This window comes from Anabrus simplex, chromosome 6 (genome assembly GCF_040414725.1).
Source record: "Anabrus simplex isolate iqAnaSimp1 chromosome 6, ASM4041472v1, whole genome shotgun sequence".
NCBI classification, from domain to species: domain Eukaryota; kingdom Metazoa; phylum Arthropoda; class Insecta; order Orthoptera; family Tettigoniidae; genus Anabrus; species Anabrus simplex.
This window is the reverse complement of record NC_090270.1, coordinates 170,640,276-170,663,001: the sequence shown is the minus strand read 5'-3', so window position 1 is coordinate 170,663,001 and position 22,726 is coordinate 170,640,276. Positions and strand designations below refer to the sequence as shown.

The 22,726-nt window shown below is 39.3% G+C and overlaps 1 protein-coding gene across 6 annotated transcripts in view; it reads right to left on the bottom strand.

The window, feature by feature from the left end:
- Positions 1 to 22,726, bottom strand: part of Marf1 (meiosis regulator and mRNA stability factor 1-like protein) — an 818,555-nt gene that overhangs the window by 699,381 nt on the left and 96,448 nt on the right. For all 6 annotated transcript variants that reach the window (XM_067150043.2, XM_067150047.2, XM_067150048.2 and 3 more), the window contains exon 4: positions 5,274 to 5,434. In XM_067150043.2, the coding sequence (XP_067006144.2) occupies positions 5,274 to 5,434 (161 nt within the window). The remainder of the gene's footprint in view (positions 1 to 5,273; positions 5,435 to 22,726) is intronic.

The window sequence follows — 22,726 nt, the reverse complement described above, 5'->3', positions numbered from 1 at the left end:
CGTCGTGATAAACAGGTTTCAATAAACATCGCACATTCGCGTACATTTCTTGCATTAATAAACGTCAATATTTCATTTGAAAGCAGCCAATGAGTGAAAGACTTCTGGCCACTGGTGTCAAAAAGCTGAAGCGGGATTTAAAAATAAAATATGTTTGTAGTTCAGCAAAAATAAGCTTAAATCGCTAGAAATAATAGAAAAATCGGAAGGCGGGAAAAACTGTCTAAAATCTGGAGTCTCCCGCCTAAATCAGGAAAGTTGGCAGGTATTATTTCATTTTTGAGAATAAAATCTACCAACAAACAGGTTTAGTTATGGGAGCACCGTCCTCGAGTATTCTGGCGAACATATATATGGATCATTTAGAACACACAAACATCAAAGATAAGATCAAGAAACCGAGTCTAACCATCGTCGTCTTGGTCTCCCTCTACATCTCTTGCCCTCCATAGCAGAGTCCATTATTCTCCTACGTAACCTATCCTCCTCCATTCGCCTCACATGACCCCACCACTGAAGCTGGTTTATGCGTACAGCTCCATCCATCGAGTTCATTCCTAAATTAGCTTTTATCTCCTCATTCCGAGTACCCTCCTGCCATTGTTCCCACCTGTTTTTACCAGCAATCATTCTTGCTACTTTCATGTCTGTTACTTCCAACTTATGAACAAGATATCCTGAGTCCACCCAGCTTTCGCTCCCATAACGCAAAATTGGTCTAAAAACAGACCGAAGTAAAGATAGTTTCGTCTGGGAGCTGACTTCCTTCTTACAGAATACTGCTGATTGCAACTGCGAGCTCACTGCATTAGCTTTACTACACCTTGATTCAATCTCACTTACTATATTACCATCCTGGGAGAACACACAACCTAAATACTTGAAATGATCGACCTGTTCTAGCTTTGTATCACCAATCTGACATTCAATTCTGTTGAATTTCTTACCTACCGACATCAATTTAGTCTTTACATAAAATCAGCTTCATGGTCCGTATCGCACTTCAATAGATTCACAATTAAGTATTCATTTATTTTCCACCTAGTCGATACAATGATTGCTTAAGGCAATTTTTAATGGTCAAAAGTGGTACATGTTTCGTATATTATCAACATCTTCAGCCACATAACACTGTTTAGATGAAAAATATATAAAATTGACAAAGTAATGCTTTAGAGGAAGTGTCATTACTTTGTCAATTTTATATATTTTTCATCTAAACAGTGTTATGTGGCTGAAGATGTTGATAATATACGAAACATGTACCACTTTTGACCATTAAAAATTGCCTTAAGCAATCATTGTATCGACTAGGTGGAAAATAAATAAATACTTAATTGTGAATCAATTTAGTCTTCGAGAGGCTAATTTTCATACCATACTCATTGCACCAATTTTCAAGTTCCAAGATATTAGACTGCAGGCTTTCGACACAGTCTGCCATTAAGGCCAAGTCGTCAGCATAGGCCAAACTGCTTATGCTGGGTCAAAACATATCTTATCTATTTATATGTAACGTTTCGTCTTAATTGGACATAAAAAATATGTGTATTGACTAGGAGAATTAAAATACAATAGTTTTGTACAATTTTATAAGAAATACTTCAAATTGTAAATATTATGTGCTACTACTGTACTTATATGTAATGTGATGTATTAGCCATATGCTAAATAAATAATAATACCTGACACGTAACACATTTGAGTCAGCTTCCCTGACTTTCCCTGATGTACGCCAATTTAAAAAAAAATTCCCTGACAATTTTGTAATTCGCTGACAATCCCTGACTTACCCTGACTTTCCTGGTCACTGGGAACCCTGTAACAGCACCGCATGGGAGGTGGAACTTACGGCCTCACATCGCAACAATAGGTTGTAACCATGACTTTCTCTGGCGACACTGACAATTTGAAGGAAATTGACGCACCCATGGCAATCTCTTCACCACTGACTTTACGAATAATGCGCTGGACGTGTCACACCAAGGTGCTTCACGTCTTCCATCAATAAGTGTTCAGAATGGCATCACGGTGGAAGATAACTACACGAACCAGATTTAAGGTTTTGTGCTCTTCCACTGTGACGGGGATTTCGCCAAAGAGGTCGTACTTGAGTAACTTATAAGCCTGAACTGCAGTAGTTGTCTTCAATAACAAGCTACCGTTGCACATTTTCTTTAATTCTTCAAGTTTACCGTAGACAACTTCAATGTGTGAATTGAACAAGATAAGACTTCACCAACTTAACCGTTTGCGGGCGGAGATTTTTGCGGCTGTGCGTGAAGGGTAATTTCGGAAAAAGTAATTTGATGTAAATACTGCTGAAAGTACCCTAAAGTTTGCATTCATATATAAGAACATATATTTTGGGTTTCGCTGAATTTCAACACTGATGTGCTCCAGGAACTAATTTTTATTATTTTATGAGAATTTGTCACTACAAAAAAGGCACAAGTGTCACTGAATAATTTTACTAATACCCAAAGAGAATCTGGAAAAGGGACTGTATGAAGAAGAAAGAAAGTAATCACAATTCACTGACAAAATACAAGACAGATGAACAACAACAACAACAACAACAACAACAACAATAATAATAATAATAATAATAATAATAATAATAATAATAATAATTGTTCACTGAATAAATACCACACGGAAGAGACAGCACAATAGGAAGAAAAATAAGAAGAATCCTAATCACCACATCAATAAATGTTTCCAGGTCTGAAACACATGGGGAAATCCATGATGCAATTCTTGCACTTTTAGTCTGGGGTATTGCTTTCTTCTTATTTGTGTTTCCCTGAATACAAGTTTCATTCGTAATTATCTCAAAATCTCATCAAAGATATGAAAAATATTCTAGCAGCTCAGTATCTTGATCAAAGTATGATGTTATAATAGTCCCTCACTAAATATTATACACTGGAATCCTAGTTGATGGGCCAGATCAAAATTACTCACGTCAGTCCCGGGAGCGCCTAGTGCATATGCACTATTGTCTGTATGATCACTTGGGCCGCTCTTACATCCATGCCGCTGCCACAAAAAATATCAGGAGATTGACCTTCACTGTTGCTAAATGACAATTCTGACACTTTGCTGCCACTTTCATTAACTATCCCACCACTTGCAATTAGATTCCTTTGAACTATTTTTCCAAAAATGGGGGGAAAATCCAGAAAATGTGAACCACAGTATTCCGCAATCACTGCACGATCAACAAACTCAGCTGATAACTCACAAAGAAATGTGCGTAATATAATCGCAACGCCATAATTCGGCTTCAAAATGTTTGTAGGTGCAGCTTATGTCATCTGTTGACTATTCGTGTTACTATTTGAACTCACAGAACTGGTAAAATTTTGAAGTATTGTGTAAGAATACGGACAGGTAGCCCATACATAGGTTTTCGCCTGGGAAAGATTAAAATCTTGCCCATCAGTTCTGGTTACAACCAGAAACCTGGGGAAGCTTGATCCCATGTCTTGACATTGCGCTTGTTCCCAGGGGATTGCCCCCCTAAGGGAATCAAAAGCTAAAGACTAGGGTGGCGGACCTCCCTGGGCAGACTGTAGACGATTGTTTCCAGCCATGCCCGGAAACATCCTCCCCAAATGCCATCCACTCCAATCAGGGGCCTCTGTAGCCGAACCAAGCTGCCAAGGCAATACCCACCTGATCATAGCAGGTATAGCCCGGGGTCTGATGTTAGACGATTCCTAACACGGGCTGACTGAGGCAATGAGCACTAGGACTCCCTTCCTCAAATCACCTGCACAGAGTAATAAGGATAGGTAAAAAAATTTAAAATAATTAGTAATGATATGTCCTTCTGGCATTCGGCTGTGCAGGGATCTGCGTTTTGAGGCGGATACTACTGCTAGATACATGGCGCTCCAACCAGACTTGATTTTTGGGATACTGTCGGTCTTGCAAGTGACTAATCTCATGTTTTAATCCGTATTGATTATTCATTAGTTAAAAAGTTATTTTAAATGTAATAACATTATAATGTATTGAACAGGTGGATTCATAATAAAACTTTATTATTGTATACTGTCGGTCTTCCGACTGTAATCACACATCAGGGAGTTAATCTTGAAAAAACATTAATAAAGTGGGGAACGATGGCCACGTGACCCTTTTAGTTGCCTTCTACGACAGGTTACCCATGGATGTATTCAGCCCGTCCTAACCACACGGGGTACAACACATGGTACAAAGGTCACAATCCATTTCCGTGCCTAGGTCAGCCCTTTTAGTCGCCTCTTACAACAGGCAGGGGATCCCATGGGTGGATTTTTCATTTGTGTCCCCCACCCACAGGGAGTTAATCTTGAAATATCTTGTCATACTGTCAAAAAAAAAAAAAAAAAAACACGTAGAGGAACTTATAAAGGCAATTGTTTTGAAGTCTTGATGGAAGAAATGACTTAAGAAGTTCTGAACAGGACCAATCTAAAGGTCAGTTTCATAATGACGCAGTAGTAGTGCACATTTGCAATAAAATTAGTGAGATTTTATACTGTGTGTTTAAAATACAACTGCATTTGGTCATGCCAGGAACTATTAGTTGTTTATGTCCATTGCTCAGACATCTGGCTCTGTCACCGGGTACAGTAGCATGCTAAATATATGATTACTCAGTTAATCGGTCGAACAGTCCTTGGTGATACAGTGGCTACTTTTGCTCTAGTATCACTTAGCTCCCAAACAATCGAACACATTTCATCATAAATTTGCTCGATTGATTTCGTATTTAGAGTGCCCACAAATTCTTCTCTAAAGTACATCTAGCCCTGTCAGTTTTGAGACATGTGGCGACTACTCTGTTTGCTGATGTGCCTGCTGCTCACCCTTGTGTCTTCTACCCGCTGCTATAAACGAACATCAGCAGCACCTCAATGGAGCGCAATCACATTTTGAACAAGTAACAAGACCTTGGTGCTCTACCATCTCAGCCTGGCAGGATTAAGATTAGTTACATATGCAACGATAAATGCAGTCACTGTACAGTATGTGACGAGAAAATTGAGAGACACGGACAAACTAAAATTAGAAAATGATAAACTCCACTTCTTCATACACTGCGCCCTACACAAAGATCAGCTGCATCCTCATTAATTCACATTCTTCGACAAAGTACTTCTAAACTATATTATTCTATGACTGTTTCATTTTGGCAAAGTTTGATTGGGAGAGGAATGGATGTTTTAAGAACTACCCACGTGGCACAAAGTTGTTTCAAGTTACTGGTAAATACCTACCGATGTCTAAGGTCAGTGATATCAGCAGCAAAGTTTATATCTCCAGATATAAGAATAATAGCTGCAGGACTTCCATAAATATCAGCAAACCGACGTATTGACTGACGTAGCTTCTCATCTGCTGCATTTTTGCAAGTAGATGCTACATGAATCAAGTTAACCTGAAACAGAAGTATGCAATAACTGAGGAAACACCTCAAAGGTATAAGAATGCATAACAGTCCTCTAGAATGGCATCGACAAAATGAACTGTGAAACAAGCAGTGTTTAACGCTATATGATTTAACTGTTCATAATGAGATACTTTTTAAGACACATTGGTTCATGAGAATTCACTGATGATGTAACAAATTACATTCTGCATAAAATTAACACTGGGCCAATATCTGGCACCTTCAAACATTCAAATTTAAGAACAATGTGTATCCATATTGAACCGAGAATAGAATAGGAACAAACTAATGGATCCACCTTTTCAATACAAAACAATGCTATAATATTTAAACCACAAAATTTTAATTAATGGAACTAGTTTAAATGTTTTTTCTGCATCAGCCAAAAAACTTAGAAAAACAATGACATACATGTGACTAAATTGTAAATGAATTAACGTGATGAAAGATCACTTCTTACAACACTAAGTTACAGATTAATTAAAAGTATAACACCATTTCTTGAATCACTGCATAACGTTTTTTAAGATAGCTCTCTTTAGATCATAAGGAACTTAAGGTGTTCAATAATAATTCTGAAAATGTTGATTATATGCTCTTAACTTGTGGAAAGTGTAAAATTTCTTCTTATAACAAGATGTGACAATTAGAAATTTAATCTATAAACCTGATCAGAACTTTAACTTTGTGTTGCCAAAATTCAATGTATGAAAAGAATTTGTATCACTGTTCAAAGATCAAGTACACGTCTTCTCTAGACGAGACATACAAAACAAAGCACAGGACCAATATAGCCATATTAAGTGATTAAATGGACTGAAAGTTAAAATGAGTATCACCTTATTACAACACTAAGTTTTAAAAAAATTTAAAAACATAACACCAAGTCTTGAATCACCAAGTAATATTATGAAAGTTTTCTTTTGAAATCGTAAGGAACTTGAGTTCAAGTGGAATATCAGTCTCAAATTGTTTATTATACAAATACTTATAGTTCGTGAGAGTGAACTGGAACAGTACCAGATTAAAAATGTAACATTCCTTCTTAAATCACGACGTAACACTTTAAGATATATTTATCTATAAGCCTGAAAGGAACTTTGAAGTTTCCAAATCTGATTTTGCGTTATCAATTTTCAAAGTGTGAAAAGACTTGTGTCACTATTCAGAGATAAAATACATGTCTTCTCTAATTGAAAGCTCCTATTGACGTCTTTTGGCTGAAGCTGGCCTACATGGAATAATTCTTCTGCGAGTTTAAGTCTTAGTGTAATTTTGTAAAAGTTAATGTTAGGTGAAAAGGACAGCATTTTCTGTACCAGGTCCTAGGAGGTGCTCTTAGTTGAATACGGGACCTGAAGCAAAGAAGAAAAGGGTGAAGTTAGAAAAGTGGAAAGAAGGAATCATACCCTAAAAATTGAATTGAAAATATGAGACTCACCTCTGGCGCCGTGTGTTGTGGTGTATGTTAGAGAAGACACTGAGTGCAATAAGACAATGAGATGCATACGTGCTGTGAATTGTGGTTAGGAGGGGGAGGAGAAGGGGAAGAAGGAGAATCAGGGGAGGTGGTAGGAGGGAACTGAAGTAGGGGCAGGGGAGGGGAAAGGAAGAGGAGGGGAGTTTAAGGTAGGGTGATGCAGCGAATGTGCATGGCATGAAAACGTATTGTGTATACTTTGAAAAACGAATGTGCTATTGGAGATTTTTCTAATCCAAAAAAGTCAATCAGAAAATCAAGTAATATTTTTGGTTTTTCAGATATGTCATTGAGGTTTAAGCCTGAATTGAAATATCGGCCTAGGTGAATATGACAACTCTCAATGATATCTAGCAAAGGACCTTTGTTTAGAACTTGTAGTACTGCAAGATTCTGTTCAATTTCAGTGAAATTGATGTTCAAATCTTTCATATGCTTGCCTACTGCTGAGAACTTATTATATCTGACGGCACTGACGTGTTCTGCACATCTGATCTTGAAATTCCACCCTGTTTGTCCCAGGTACGAACTGTTGCTGTCTTGACAGCAGAATCTGTATACTCTGGATTTGTGAAAAACATTACTCTTGTTTACTGAGGTAGAGTTACGCAAGATTTTCAATACTTCTAATACTAGTTCTGAAGGATATTTTCAAGTTTCTCTTTCGAAAACGTTACTGGTTCAGTGTTAAAAGTGAATGTTGAAAAAATGTCAGCTTTGGATTTATTTCTTAATAGGGTAGTGTTAGGGCGATGCCAACACTTATGAATTATTCTCTCAATGAGGGCTTCTTTGAATCTATTGCTTTCAGCTACAGAACGAATTATACTGAGCTCTTTGTTTAAGTTCTTTTTTGACATTGGTATCTTAAATGCGTGGTCTACCAGACTGTTATATGTAGCAGTTTTATGAGCTTGAGTGTGTGATGAGTCATTCCTTATGTACTGGCTGTTTGAGTTGGATTTTTGTAAATATTGTATGTAAAAGACGATTGTTAAATCAAAAAAATTTATAAAATTATTTGTCTCCGATTCTAAAGTAAATCTGATTTCTTGGTCTAAACTGTTAAGTTTGTCAAGGGTAGACTGTGCATCTGTGGAACGTTCACCTAGATTTACAAAGGTATCGTCCACATAAGTTGTAAGTTGTCAAAGTTGGAGTAGTATAACCTTATTAACATCCCTATTCGACAGACGAATCATCATGAACTACATTATATACACTCTTTCTATATAAGCACCGTGGAGAAGATTGTGCTGAACCCATGCTTTTGGCATGCACTCTAATGATTAGGAATTGTATACTACCACATCTAAAAACCTGCCAACAAACATTTAGATTGTAAAAAATAAATTTTCTATCACTGGGACTAAAATCAGTAAAACAGGGAGTGGCAGCATCTAGAAGTGACATTGATACGACCATGGCTACCAAGCGAACTTGTCAACGTGTGCTTGCGCGCATGTCATATACTGTACTGTAGTTACTGGTAAAAACTTGCTAGCTCAGTAACACATTAAAATAATATCCTCTGATAGCTGGACAAAAAAAGCACTGCATTTGATGATGATTGTGATGATGATGATGATGATGATGATGCGTGTTGTTTAAAGGGGCCTAACATGTACGTCATTGCCCCTAATAGTATTAAATGAGACGAAATGTAATGACAATTTAAGTCCAAAATTCACCCACTGACCAGAATTCAAAACGAGATGAAGAATGAATCGAATATGAATTTAAAATAATCAGCGGATCCAACTCAAAATACTGAAACATTACAGACATACATTATAGACTGTTATGCCTTTCAGCGTTCAGTCTGCAAGCCTCTGTGAAGTTACTAAACGTCGCCACAATCCACGATTTGCAACTAGTGTTGTGGCCTCATTTAGTTCTATACCACTCATCTTTAAATCATTAGAAACCGAGTCTAACCATTGCCGCCTTTGTCTACCTCTACTTCTCTTACCCTTAATAGCAGAGTGCATTATTTTCTAGGTAACCTATCCTCCTCCATTCGCCTCATATGACCCCACCACCAAAGCACGTTTATGCGTACAGCTTCACCCATCGAGTTCATTCCTAAATTAGCCTTTATCTCCTCATTCCGAGTACCCTCCTGCCATTGTTCCCACCTGTTTGTACCAGCAATCATTCTTGCTACTTTCATGTCTGTTACTTCCAACTTATGAATAAGATATCCTGAGTCCACCCAGCTTTCGCTCCCGTAACGCAAAATTGGTCTGAAAACAGACCGGTGTAAAGATAGTTTCGTCTAGGAGATGACTTCCTTCTTACAGAATACTGCTGATCGCAACTGCGAGCTCACTGCATTAGCTTTACTACACCTTTATTCAATCTCACCATATTACCATCCTGGGAGAACACACAACCTAAATACTTGAAATTATCGACCTGTTTTAGCTTTGTATCACCAATCTGACATTCAGTTCTGTTGAATTTCTTACCTACTGACATCAATTTAGTCTTTGAGAGGCTAATATTCACACCACACTCATTGCACCTATTTTCAAGTTCCAAGATATTAGACTGCAGACTTTTGGCACAATCTGCCATTAAGACCAAGGCGTCAGCATAGGCCAGACTGCTTACTACATTTCCACCTAACTGAACCCCTCCCTGCCATTTTATACCTTTCAGCAGATGATCCATGTAAACTACGAACAGCAAAGGTGAAAGATTACAGCCTTGTCTAACCCCTGTAAATACCCTGAACCAAGAACTCATTCTACCATCGATTCTCACTGAAGCCCAATTGTCAACATAAATGCCTTTGATTGATTATAACAATCTACCTTCAATTCCATAGTCCCCCAATATAGCAAACATCTTTTCCCTCGGTACCCTGTCATATGCTTTCTCTAGATCTACGAAACATAAACACAACTGCCTATTCCTCTCGTAGCATTTTTTAATTACCTGGCGCATACTGAAAATCTGATCCTGACAGCCTCTCTGTGGTATGAAACCACACTGGATTTCATCCAACTTCCTCTCAACCACTGATCGCACCCTCCCTTCCAAGATGCCAGTGAATACTTTGCCTGGTATACTAATCAATGAGATACCTCGATAGTTGTTGCAATCCTTCCTGTTCCCTTGCTTATAGATAGGTGCAATTACTGCTTTTGTCCACACTGACGGTACCTCACCAATACTCCATGCTAATTTTACTACTCTATGAAGCCATTTCATCCCTGCCTTCCCACTATACTTCACCATTTCAGGTCTAATTTTATCTATTCCTGCTGCCTTATGACAATGGAGTTTATTTACCATCCTTTCCACTTCCTCAAGCATAATTTCACCAACATAATTTTCCTCCTCCCCATGAGCTTGGCTGTTAGCAACACCACCAGGATGATTTCCTTTAACATTGAGAAGATGTTCAAAATATTCCCTCCACCTCTCCAGCGATTCTCTGGGATCTATTATGAGTTCACCTGAATTACTGAAAACACTGTTCATTTCTTTTTTCCCTCCCTTCCTAAGATTCTTTATTACTGTCCAGAAAGGTTTCCCTGCTGCTTGAAGTAGCCTTTCCAGGTTGTTACCAAAATCTTCCCAGGACTTGTTTTTGGATTCAACAACTATTTGTTTCACTCTGTTTCTTTCATCTACGTACAAATCCCTGTCTGCCTCTGCCCTTGTTTGGAGATATTTCTGATAAGCCTTCTTTTTACGTTTACAAGCAGCTCTCACTTCATCATTCCACCATGATGTTTGCCTTTTCCCATCTTTACACACAGTTGTTCCTAGGCATTCCCTTGCTGTTTCTACTACAGCATCCCTGTATGCCACCCATTCACTTTCTATATCCTGAACCTGCTTACTGTCTACTGTTTGAAACTTCTCACTAATCATATCCATATACTTCTGTCTAATTTCCTCGTCCTGGAGATTTTCTACCCTTATTCGTTTACAGACAGATTTCACTTTCTCTACCCTAGGCCTAGAGATGCTTAGTTCATTACAGATAAGATACTGGTCTGTATCATCTAAAAATCCACAGAAAACCCGTACATTCCTAACAGATTTCCTGAATTCGAAGTCTGTTAAGATATAGTCCAGGGGTGGCCACTAACCTTACTTCTGGGAGACGCAAAGTTAGGAGACAAAAAATTGGGAGCATGTTTAGAAAATGGTTTATAAAATGAAGACACATGAAGGAACATTTATTTTCTACACTGCACCGAATATTATTTTTCAGGTACACATCAAGGAATGGGATTTTACTTTTGAGAAGTGCTTTTTTGAGTGTATTTTTGCTGTTAGATTTTTTTTTTTTTTTTTTTTTTAATCTGGCTGATAATCGTAAGCGCAGTTCGCACAAGTTTACTTAAATGTTCATCACTTAGTTCAGATCAATATTTAGATTTAATGAATTTAATCGTTGAGTACAGTGATTCACACACACAAGTAGGCCCCAGGGGCTCTGAACTTTGGAGCGTGGGTTGCCGACCACGGAGCCCTCAGCTGAGTCCTGGCATTGCTTTCACTTACTTGTGCCAGGCTCCTCACTTTCATCTATCCTATCCGACCTCACTTGGTCAACTCTTGTTCTTTTCCGACCACGACGCTATTAGGTTTGCGAGGGCTAGGGAGTCTTTCCTTTTCACGCCCTTCGTAGCTCTTGTCTTCCTATGGCCGATATCTTCATTTTTCGAAGTGTCGGATCCCTTCCATTTTTTCCCTCTGATTAGTGTTATATAGAGGATGGTTGCCTAGTTGTACTTCCTCTTAAAACAATAATCACCACCACCACCACCACCACCACCACACATAAGTAGTCCCAAAGATTGAAATTAATCTTTTGGCACACTGTTTTGTTAGTGCGTATTTTTCTTCTGGAGCATTCTTCCAAAATTCTATGGTAGAAATGCTACTTTGTTTGAGTCCTTTTAGTCCTTCGTCCTCTTGCAGTTCTTGTAGCTCCAACTCTAGAGCTGCTGTATCCTTTGTTATTGGTGATGAAACAGGACTGCCATCGTCCACAACATCAACAGAGAAAGGATTTTCCAGGAATGAAAATGAAAGTTTAAGTGATCGCAAATTATTAACTCTGCCATTGATTTCTTCAGCAAGTCCAGACATTTTACTCATGTAATCTTCAGTTTCCACCTGAACGTCAGGAAGGCGTTCAGTAATTTTCTTCAAACATTTGAAGTGAGAAAATATTTCAGTCTGAAGGTCTTTCCCAAAACATTTCAACTTGCTATGAAAGCTAAATACAGCCTGGGCCAATTAAGACATATCTTTACAGGGAAGATATTGCTTTGAACGGGAGTGTGTGTCAGTGAGCCAGTGTCGTAAGGTGAAGCCAGTCGCGTTCACATATAGGCAGTAGCGAGTGTCGATACTACTTGCACGTGAATGCGACTGGCTTCATCTCACTACACCAGCTCACTGACACACTCTCCCGCTCAAAGCACTGTCTTCCTTGTAAAGATAAGTTTAGCGTTTTTAAATGCTGGACCACATCTGTAACAAAAGCCAAATTTAACAACCACTGGGGGTCATTAAGTTCAGGGAATGATTTTCCTCCCATAAACTGTTTGATTGGATCAAGTAATTTAAAAAAATCTGTCAAGAACATTGCTTACTGATAGCCATCTTACTAAGCGGTACCAAGATACATCATCAGGAAGCTCATCATTGTTCATATCTTCTATAAAAATTTGAACTGTTGGTGTGTTTTGGTACATGAACGAATACAGTTCACAATTCTTAGAACTACCTGCATAATGTGCGGGTACTGAAAATATTTTGCTGCTAAATGTTCTCTGTGAATAATACAATGTACAGGTAGGAAATCAGGAAATGATGTGTCAACACTTAACAGCCCTATAAGCCCTTGTTTAGTGCGAGTCATAGAGGGTGCACCATCGGTAGCAATGCTGACAATATTATCGATAGGCACTGAGTTTTTCCGTAAAACACCATCCAGGGCTTCTTTAATGTCACAAACATGAGTAGTATCCTTCAAAGTAACCGGGTCTAAAAGTTCTTCCACCACCTGCAAGTCCTTTGACACATACCTCACAAATATAGGTAGTTGTGGTTTACCTTTGATATCAGTCGACTCGTCCGGAGCCAGACTTACTGCTGAGCACTCGCTTAGATATTTTGTAAATTATTTAAAATATCCGCACTAATAACAGAAACTCGCCTCTCTATTGTGTGTCTAGCAGCGGGCATTTCGTTGATCAGTTTCTGCAGTTTTTATTTTCGGGTTCTAAAACAGAAATAACTTGTGCCATGTTCTTCTTAATAAACTCTCCCTCTATGTAAGGCTGTTTTGCTTTTGCAATATTAAAAACCAAGATGAAGCCAGCTTTGGTTGTCAAATCTGCTTCCTTGGTAAAAATAGACATAACCCTACTCTGACCATGAAGTTTTTCCTTTAGTGATTTCAGTTCGGTTTTCCTTAACTGAGAGCCAACAGGAAAATCTTTGTTGAAACCGCAGTGGTTAGTGTCACGATGGCATTTTAGATTACTGGCCCTGAACTGTGACAAAGTAATTTGACACAAAAGACACATTGGCTTACCGTTTCTTACCACAAAAACGAATTCTTCCTCCCAGTCGGTATTAACAGCTCGATTCTCCTCTTCATATTTACGCTTCTTAGACAGCATCTCAACTGTTCAAACACCAAGCCACAACTGTACTGAAACAGCACACAACTGCACACAGAAAAGTATCGACACTCGCTACTGCCTACACGTGAACGCGACTTGCTTCACCTCACGACACTGGCTCACTGACATACTTTCCCGCTCAAAGCACTATCCAATGGAAGGCGCCGGAACTATCTTTACCTCCCATGTCTTACCACTGACCTACAGCGCTAAGAACGTTAAGCCGCACATCACTGCTACTGACTGCCGCCAGCCGCGAGATGTCGTTAGGATTCCATTAATTATATCAATTAATTTTACTCTAAGGTTGGTGTTAAGAGCCGCACAAGACTGACTCAAGAGCTGCATGCAGCTCGCGAGCCTCGTGGCCAGCCCTGATATAGTCAATTATGGATCTGGTACCCCTAGCCTCCCATGTGTAGCGGTGAATAGCCTTATGCTTGAAGAATGTATTCGTAACAGCTAAACCCTTACTAGCACAGAAGTCCAGCAAACGCTTCCCATTCCCATTAGCTTCCATATCTTCCCCACATTTACCAATCACCCTTTCGTATCCTTCAGTTCTATTCCCAACTCTCGCATTGAAATCACCCATTAGCACTATTCTATCCTTGCTGTTGACCCTGACCACGATGTCACTCAATGCTTCATAAAATTTGTCAACTTCATCCTCATCTGCACCCTCACATGGTGAATACACGGACACAATTCTAGTCCTAATTCCTCCAACTGACAAATCTACCCACATCATTCGCTCATTTACGTGCCTAACAGAAACTATGTTGCGTGCAATGGTATTCCTGATAAAGAGCCCTAGCCCAGACTCTGCCCTCTCCTTTCTAACACCCGTCAAGTACACTTTATAATCTCCTATCTCTTCCTCATTATCTCCCCTTACCCGAATATCACTTACTCCTAGCACATCCAGATGTATCCTCTTTGCTAACTCAGCCAGTTCTACTTTCTTTATTCCATAAGCCCCATTAATATGGATAGCTCCCCATTGAATTCCATTTCATTCGCCAAGTTGTTTCTGAGGAGTCCCTCGCCTGTCAAATGGGAGCGGGACTCCGTTACTCCCATAAGTCCGAAGCTTGCTTAAAATGAAAGTTAAAAATAATTCCAAAATCAATCCACTGACTATAATTCAAAAAGACAATGATGAACAATGATTATGAACTCAAAACAATCACTGGATCCAACCCACAATAGCCCACCTTCCCAGAAACTATCTTAAAACAATAGTATTACTGACCAAGGGACTGCTTCCAAAGCACAATCCGAATCGATGATGCTTGTTGTCTAATGGGGTCCGAAATCCAGGTCAACAGACCCTCATAATGATACTTATTGCTAGTAAAGTAGAACCCTGGTATTTCTCATGCTGCAGTACTAATGAGAAGTAGCGTACTGGCCTTCGATTCAAAGGGTCCCGGGTTCGATTCCCAGCCGGGTCGGGGATTTTAACCTTCATTGGTTAATTCCAATGGCCCAGGGGCTGGGTGTTTGTGCTGTCCCCAACATCCCTGCAACTCGCACATCACACATCCTCCACCACAATAACACGCAGTTACCTACACATGGCAGATGCCGCCCACCCTCATCGGAGGGTCTGCCTTAAACGGCTGCACTCGGCTAGAAAGAGCCACACAAAATTATTACCGTATTTCACGGCATAATCGTCGCCACCGCGTAATCGTCGCATCCTTTATTTTCAATACAAAAATCGGACTTTAAACCTTTAATTACATAATCGTCGCACGTCCAAATTTTGTTCACTAATCTGGTTAAAAGGTAAATGGAACTGCAACGTAAGTTGCACATGAATGCGCAATTTAAATACGTGTATGGTTTATGGGCAATTTGGCAACACAGTCACGTTTGCGACATGTTGCACAACGTATAAATAAATAATACTGGTATATGTACGACGCATGGCTTACCGGTAGACTATCGGCAGTTTGACAACGTGGTCGCGAGACAGTGTACTATTTATTCACCACCTACATATTATGAGTTCCCATTTGAAATACGTAAGGCTGTAAGTTATCGCTTATCGGCAACGTCGCCAGGAAATACCGGCTAGGTAGGTTGAATGGACCTCGAACCAGCCCTCAGATACAGGTAAAATTCCCTGACCCGGCCGTGAATTGAACCCGAGGCCTCCGTGTAAGAGGCAAGCACGCTACCCCTACACCATGGGGCCGGCTCCTGTGTTATTGCGCACGAAGTGAAATCCAAGACGATAACGCAGATTTCCACGGAATTATTCAGCCGAATTATTTACGATGTCTCAGTTGTCATCGCTAGACTCTTATCTTACTACTACGTCATAAGTGTCCGGGCATGGGATGAAAACTTTTATCCAAGCAGTCAAGATAATTATTATCCAATGCTATTAAAGTTTTATTTTATAAACTCGTCAGTAATGTAATGTAAAATCATCAATAACTGGGAAGAAATATTAACCTAATTACCGTATGTTTAAAAGAAATTGAAAAAAATGAATGTTTGTTACTGACGTCTCGGAATACAGTCAACTATACAGTAGATTTACACCGCGCTAGCTAGAGCTCCGGTTTGCAAGCTTTGCGCAAGCGCAGTAGTGTGTCGCAACCAACGAGCTAAACTGATAAATTGTTGCATGCTTCCTTGCTGCCTAACAGTATTGGCTGCTCTGGAATGGACAGATCACAGATGCATTTTATTTGTTTCAGATTTACGTGATTACTGTAGAGATGTGTGCGTGAGAATTTAAGTTTTTAATTTGTGTTTTGGGTGTTTGCAGAAATAATTTGTTTTAATAGTGAACAATTATGGAAAGTCATTTATATCGCAAAACATTAACGTGTGAAGCATTTATAAGCGATTATGGGTAAATATAGAAACTATTCTGCGGGCTTCAAGCTAAGCGTAATTGCCTTCGCTGAACAGCACGGGAACAGAGCTGCAGAAAGAAAATTTTCTGTGAGTGAAAAGTTGGTGCGTGACTGGCGGAAAGTAAAAAACAAGCTAAAAAGCACAAACCCTTCTAGACGCGCGTTTAGAGCTCCTAAAACAGGGAAGTTTCCTATAATTGACGAAGAAGTGTTTAGGTACGTCAGTGAAATACGCAACAATGGCTGCAGTGTATCCTATGAAATGTTACAAATTAAGGGACAGGAGGTAGCGCGCAAACACAACATACCGGTAACTCAGTTTAAGGCGACTCGTGGGTGGATTAAGAGGTTCATGCGACGACACAATCTGTCAGTGCGAAGGACAACAACACTAAGCCAAAAGTTGCCTGCTGATTACACGGACAAGATTGTAAATTTTCACCGATTTGTCATACGTTTGCGCAAGAAAACTTCGTACTTGCTTTCTCAAATCGGTAATGCCGATCAGACTCCAATCTTTTTTGATGTGCCTTGCAACAGCACTATTGCGCTAAAAGGATCACGGAGTGTATTAATGAAAACCAGCGGTAGTCAGAAGTTGCGATGCACGGCAATGCTAGCCATTACAGCTGACGGGAGAAAGTTCCGCCTTACATCATTTTCAAGAGGAAAACGATGCCTAAGAATATACAGTTTCCCCGTGGAATTCATGTACGAGTGCAACCAAAGGGTTGGATGGACGTAGAACTCATGCTGGACTGGGTTAAAACTGTGTGGAATAGAAGACCTGGTGCACTACTAAAACAACCAGCTCTGCTTGTTTTAGATAGTTTCCGAGGTCACCTCGTGAACGAAGTGAAGCAAATTCTCACTACAAATAAAACACGACAGATAGTCATTCCTGGTGGCCTAACATCTGCTTTGCAGCCACTAGACGTATGTGTTAATAAACCCTTTAAAGACCACTTACGTCGATTTTACAACGAGTGGATGATGAGCGGCGATCAACAATTGACACCCGCCGGAAATATCAGGCGTCTACCCTTGGACTTGTTATGCTTGTGGGTGAAGAAGAGTTGGGATCTTATACCACCTGAACTAGTCTCCAAGAGCTTCAAAAGGACTGGGATTTCGAATGCACTAGACGGTTCTGAAGATGACGCAGTGTGGCAGGGAGACGAAGAATCTGATACTGGTATTAACAGAGGCGAGGACGGCGCATCAGATAGCGAAACCTGCGATAGCGACACCGAAGATTTGGAATAAATTGCGTACCGGTAAGTCCGCATTTCACAACAAAGCGATAATTTTTTGCAAGTGTAATATTTTAACTTTAATACTCAAATTAATGACAAATTAACTTAATACGTTCATTTTTATTTTCAGGTTGGAAAAACGTTCGCCGAATTGTTGCGAAAAATTATGAATTTTGTTTTAGACTATTTTAATTATTTTGAGATATAAACGCGAGTATTACGTGCATCTTAAATTTGTATCAAATACAATTTAGTTATAAGTACATTTTTTGAGTAATACAAATATTGGTATTAAATATTCATCGTATAATGGTCGCACCCTACAATTTTTTTCGAAAATTTTGGTATAAAAAGTGCGACGATTATGCCGTGAAATACGTTATTAATGAGGAGTAGCATACTCACAATATTCCACACATAATGGCACAGCTCATAGGCAACGCAAACCCATGATGTTCCACACATGGGTGTACTAATCACGGGCGCTGGTATTTCCGTGGTACTTCTCATGTAGTAGTACTAATCACAGACAACGCCCAGACCCATGGTGTTTGTCACATAATGGTTCCAATGACAGTTAACGAAACATGTCCCTAACCAGTGTTTATAATTCATGTAGGATTTAGTCACTACAAAATATAATTGTATTGAATAGGTGGACACAGTAATTTTATTCTTGAAAGAATTTTACTTATTGTATCTTCAATACAGAACATAATGAGATTAGTTACTTGTAAACCATGGTGTTCTGCATATAGTGGTATTAATCACAAGTACTGTAATCCCATGGTGAACCACTCTCTGCTGCTACTAATCACAAACCTGCTGTGTACCTAACATAGTGGTACTACTCGCAAGTAAACGTGAAGAATGGTGTTCCCCGTGGGATGGTGAGAGAGAGAGAGAGAGAGAGAGAGAGAGAAGGGATCCGTTATTTCGAAAAATGAAGTAACAGACGAGGAAAGGCAAGGACCAAGAAGGCATGAAAATTAAAGATACCCTAGGCCTCGAATGCTGTAATACCATTGGGGTCGGAAAGGAACAAGAGTTGGCCAAGGGAGGTCTGACAGGAGAGATGAATGTGAGGAGCCTACCACAAGTAAGTGGAAGCGATGTCAACACTCAGCTAAGGGCCCCGTGATCGTTAACCCACGCTCCCAAGTTGAGAGCCCTGGGGCCCCTTTTAGTTTCCTCTTACATCCGGCAGGGGATACCGTGTGTGTATTCTTCGTCTGCGTCCCTCACCCAGAGCGGGGCAATGTATTTTATAAACATACACATAATATACATACACGTAACTTATTTTTTGTATAGCATCATACAAATGCAGATTCATCACAATGTGCAGCCATCTTCATTCTTACAGCCAAGTCCCAGTTAAGAGCTTCAACTGCCACTGTATCTTCGGTATAGCTAAACTTGAGAATATTCTCCAGATTGCATACAGACAAAAGTCATAGTATGAGTTTTCAACCCAACTTCCGTATAAGTGTGCAATCAGCCACATAAATTTCAACCACATATGTATTTTACTTCCTTGCTACTTGCTCAACATAACACTAACACATCAAAGGTTTTCGGCGACAGAAAGATGGGAAACGGCTAGGATTTAGAAGGTAGCAGCCATGGCCCTAATTAAGGTACAGCCCCAGCATTTGCCTGGTGTAAAAATGGGAAACCACTGAAAACAATATTCAGGGCTGCTGATGGTTGAATTCGAACCCACTTTCTCCGGAATGTAAGCTCACAACTGCCCGACCCTAACCACATGGCCAATTCGCTCGTAAAAGTGTACATTCATCTGACTAATAATATATTAATACTAGTGGACTAAGAAGATGTACAATATTAGAAGGATCCACCTTTCAATACTTTGTTGTAAGTTGAACTAAAAAGAAGTCACAACTTGTTTATTGGGACCGGTTTCGACACATTACAAGTGTCATCATCAGCCAAATAGTAAAGTAGGGCAAGATATAAAGATCTTAAAACAACTAATACATTGAACACAGGCAAAAAATTAACATTGATTCATATCGTAGCAATTCAGTTAATGTCCAAAACACAATGATCGCGATCAATGTAATAGTTGTTGTAAGATCTTTATATCTTGCCCTACTTTACTATTTGGCTGATGATAACACTTGTAATGTGTCGAAACCAGTCCCAATAAACAAGTTGTGACTTCTTTTTAGTTCAACTTACAACGAAGTATTGAAAGGTGGATCCTTCTAATATTGTTCTTCTTATTTCTCTATTCAATGCGGAACGATCATGAAGTTTTTAACTTTAAATACTAGTGGACTGTCGCAGCAATAGCTGCAAACTTATTTCTTGTCTCATTGCTTTCCCAGCATTATGATATGACGTAGCGTATGGGTTATTTAGCAAACTGTTTCTTTTATTACAAGATATTAGAATCATTTTGTATTGGCAGTTTTCACTTCACAAACGAAACATTTTCAATGTATCCTCCTTTCAACACATAATTCCATCATTAGATTGAGTAATAATATTCAAACATGTTTAAACTCGTTTGAGCCATCTTCAGTGAAATAAGTGGGGTTAAAGTTATTTACATAATACAAGCTAAAAATGTGCTAAAAACATAATGAAAGAACAAATGAAAAACTCAAAAGAGACATGAAGGAAATAAACAATACAATATACATTTCCTTCATTAGATGGAGCAATAAATAACTCATTGAAACAAATTCAGTAAAGAAAAAGGTTAATACTATACATAATTAAATCTAAAAAGTGTGTTAAACATAAGAGGAAACAAAATGAAAACAAATGATACAGACAGAAACGAACAATAAGTGCTAAATACTGAAGTTACGGACCTATTAGTCTAAAAATTTTGCAGTGTGACACAATTCAAAAAACAGGACGAAATTGCTGTGTTGAAAATTCAGAACTGGCAGTCTGTCTTCGTAGAGTCACTATCAACACGAATGGCTACTAGGAGGGGAACAAAAAAACTTGAGAATCCAAGTTTGAGAAGAGGCAACATGCCAGATAAATTGTATGGGACGTGATGGAAAAACGCAGATGAAGTTCAAATTTAGAATAGCAGCATACTCAATTTCTTCTCAAGTTTAGCGGTCCCGTTCTCGATTTTTTCAATGTTGGCTAGGTGCGTTTGCCTTAATTTAAATGGTCGGGAGGGCAGCGACAAAATTGAGAAGCTGTGTTAGAGAAGATAACAGGTGCATGGTAAACTGTCTGTGACCATAGCGGAAACCGTCAATGAAGTTCCCATCTGTAATGGAAAAAATTGAGGTTGTTTGAGAAACTTAAGTTGATAAGCAAAAAGTGTAAAATGCATCTGAAGAGAACTGTAAACTTACGGTAGGCTACTTAATAGGTGGTTGTCCTCACGAAAGGGCCTGGCCTTCTCAAAGTTAACGGTCCCGTTCCAACAATCGTGTCTATTGTTAGCTCAGCTGTGTTTGCGAGGATGGAAGGAGCGGAGGGGGGACGGGGGGTGCAGGGCTGGTAGGGTGAGGGTGGGGAGGGGAGATTGGTGGTGATTTGGAGAGATAGAGGCTTTGCTAGTTGTTTTACGTCGCACCGACACAGACAGGTCTTACGGTGACAATGGGACAGGAAAGGGCTAGGAGTGGGAAGGAAGCGGCCGTGGCCTTAAGGTACAGCCCCGGCATTTGCCTGGTTTGAAAATGGGAAACCACGAAAAACCATTTTCAGGGCTGCGGACAGTGGGGTTCAAACCTACTATCTCCCGAATACTGGATACTGGCCGCACTCAAGCGACTGCAGCTATCGAGCTCGGTGTTTCTTTTTATTACAGAAGTTCTGACATATATATGGAATGAATGGTCCAAGTAGAATTTTTTTTTTTTCCCCATTGATTTCATTTAAATTGTGAGAGGGGTTCATAAACTGATCTAAATCGATATGGATGCTCTTGAGAATGTTGAGCAAGGTGCCTTTTTGCTCACGATGCAAGATCTTAAGATCTTTATCTATTGATGTGTATTTGTGGCTGGATGCTTTATGATGTTCATTCATAGCTCAAAAACAACTATACTTGAGTGTTGCGATGTTCAGCGTATCTTATGACAAAATTGCAGCCTGTTTGACCTACATAGCTGGCACTGGTAAATGCTACTATTATTGGAAGCGGAAAACTTCTCTTTAGGAGTGGAATCCTTTTCTAGAGTAGTCTTGGGTCTGCTCTTATATCTATTGATGATTCTGCTGATGAAGGATCTATTGAAACCATTGTGTTCTGCAATATTGTAAATAGTATGAACTTTTTTTTTTATAACTCTTGCGTGATAAAGGAACAGTTAATGCTCTGAGTATCATGCTATTGTAAGTTGCATTCTTATGTATGTCCGGGTGCACAGAAGTTTGTTGGATGGTATTGATGGTGTGGGTGGGTTTCCTGTATATATTAAAGGATAAAGGGTTGTTTCAGTTGCGCATAATGGTTAAGTCCACGTAAACTGTTTCTTTCAATTGTGTCTGGCTTAAGAGATTTATAGAATTTTCTGAACGAATCCTGTTCGTAATACTTGAAATATCACATAAAGCTGATTGTATAATGCTCGGCAATTTTCAGCACCCAGTAAATCTAAAATGCATCTATGAATCATCCCCTATATCTTTTAACAGTAAGGACCTAATCCTGCAATGTAGCTATGGTCAGTGGAGAAAGATGCAAAGGTCGCCGTACTATTATACTGCCTTATATTGTTCATGAAATCTTTATCATGTAGCATCATATCTTTAGGTGCGTTGCTTACTTGAGATTGTGGAAAATAAACCAAACCATTGTGGCAATATGAATTTAAGTGTCCATTTGCCATTTCCGCAGCTAAATGTTGTGTTTGGCAGTGCATACAGATTTCGTTTTATAACCCTTCCCTGCATAATTTAATGGAGGTTTCATCATCAATAGTGTTCCTAGCCAACGGACTTCTTTCCCTACTGCGGAAATCATTAACTCAAGGCTTAGTTCGAGCTCTGAC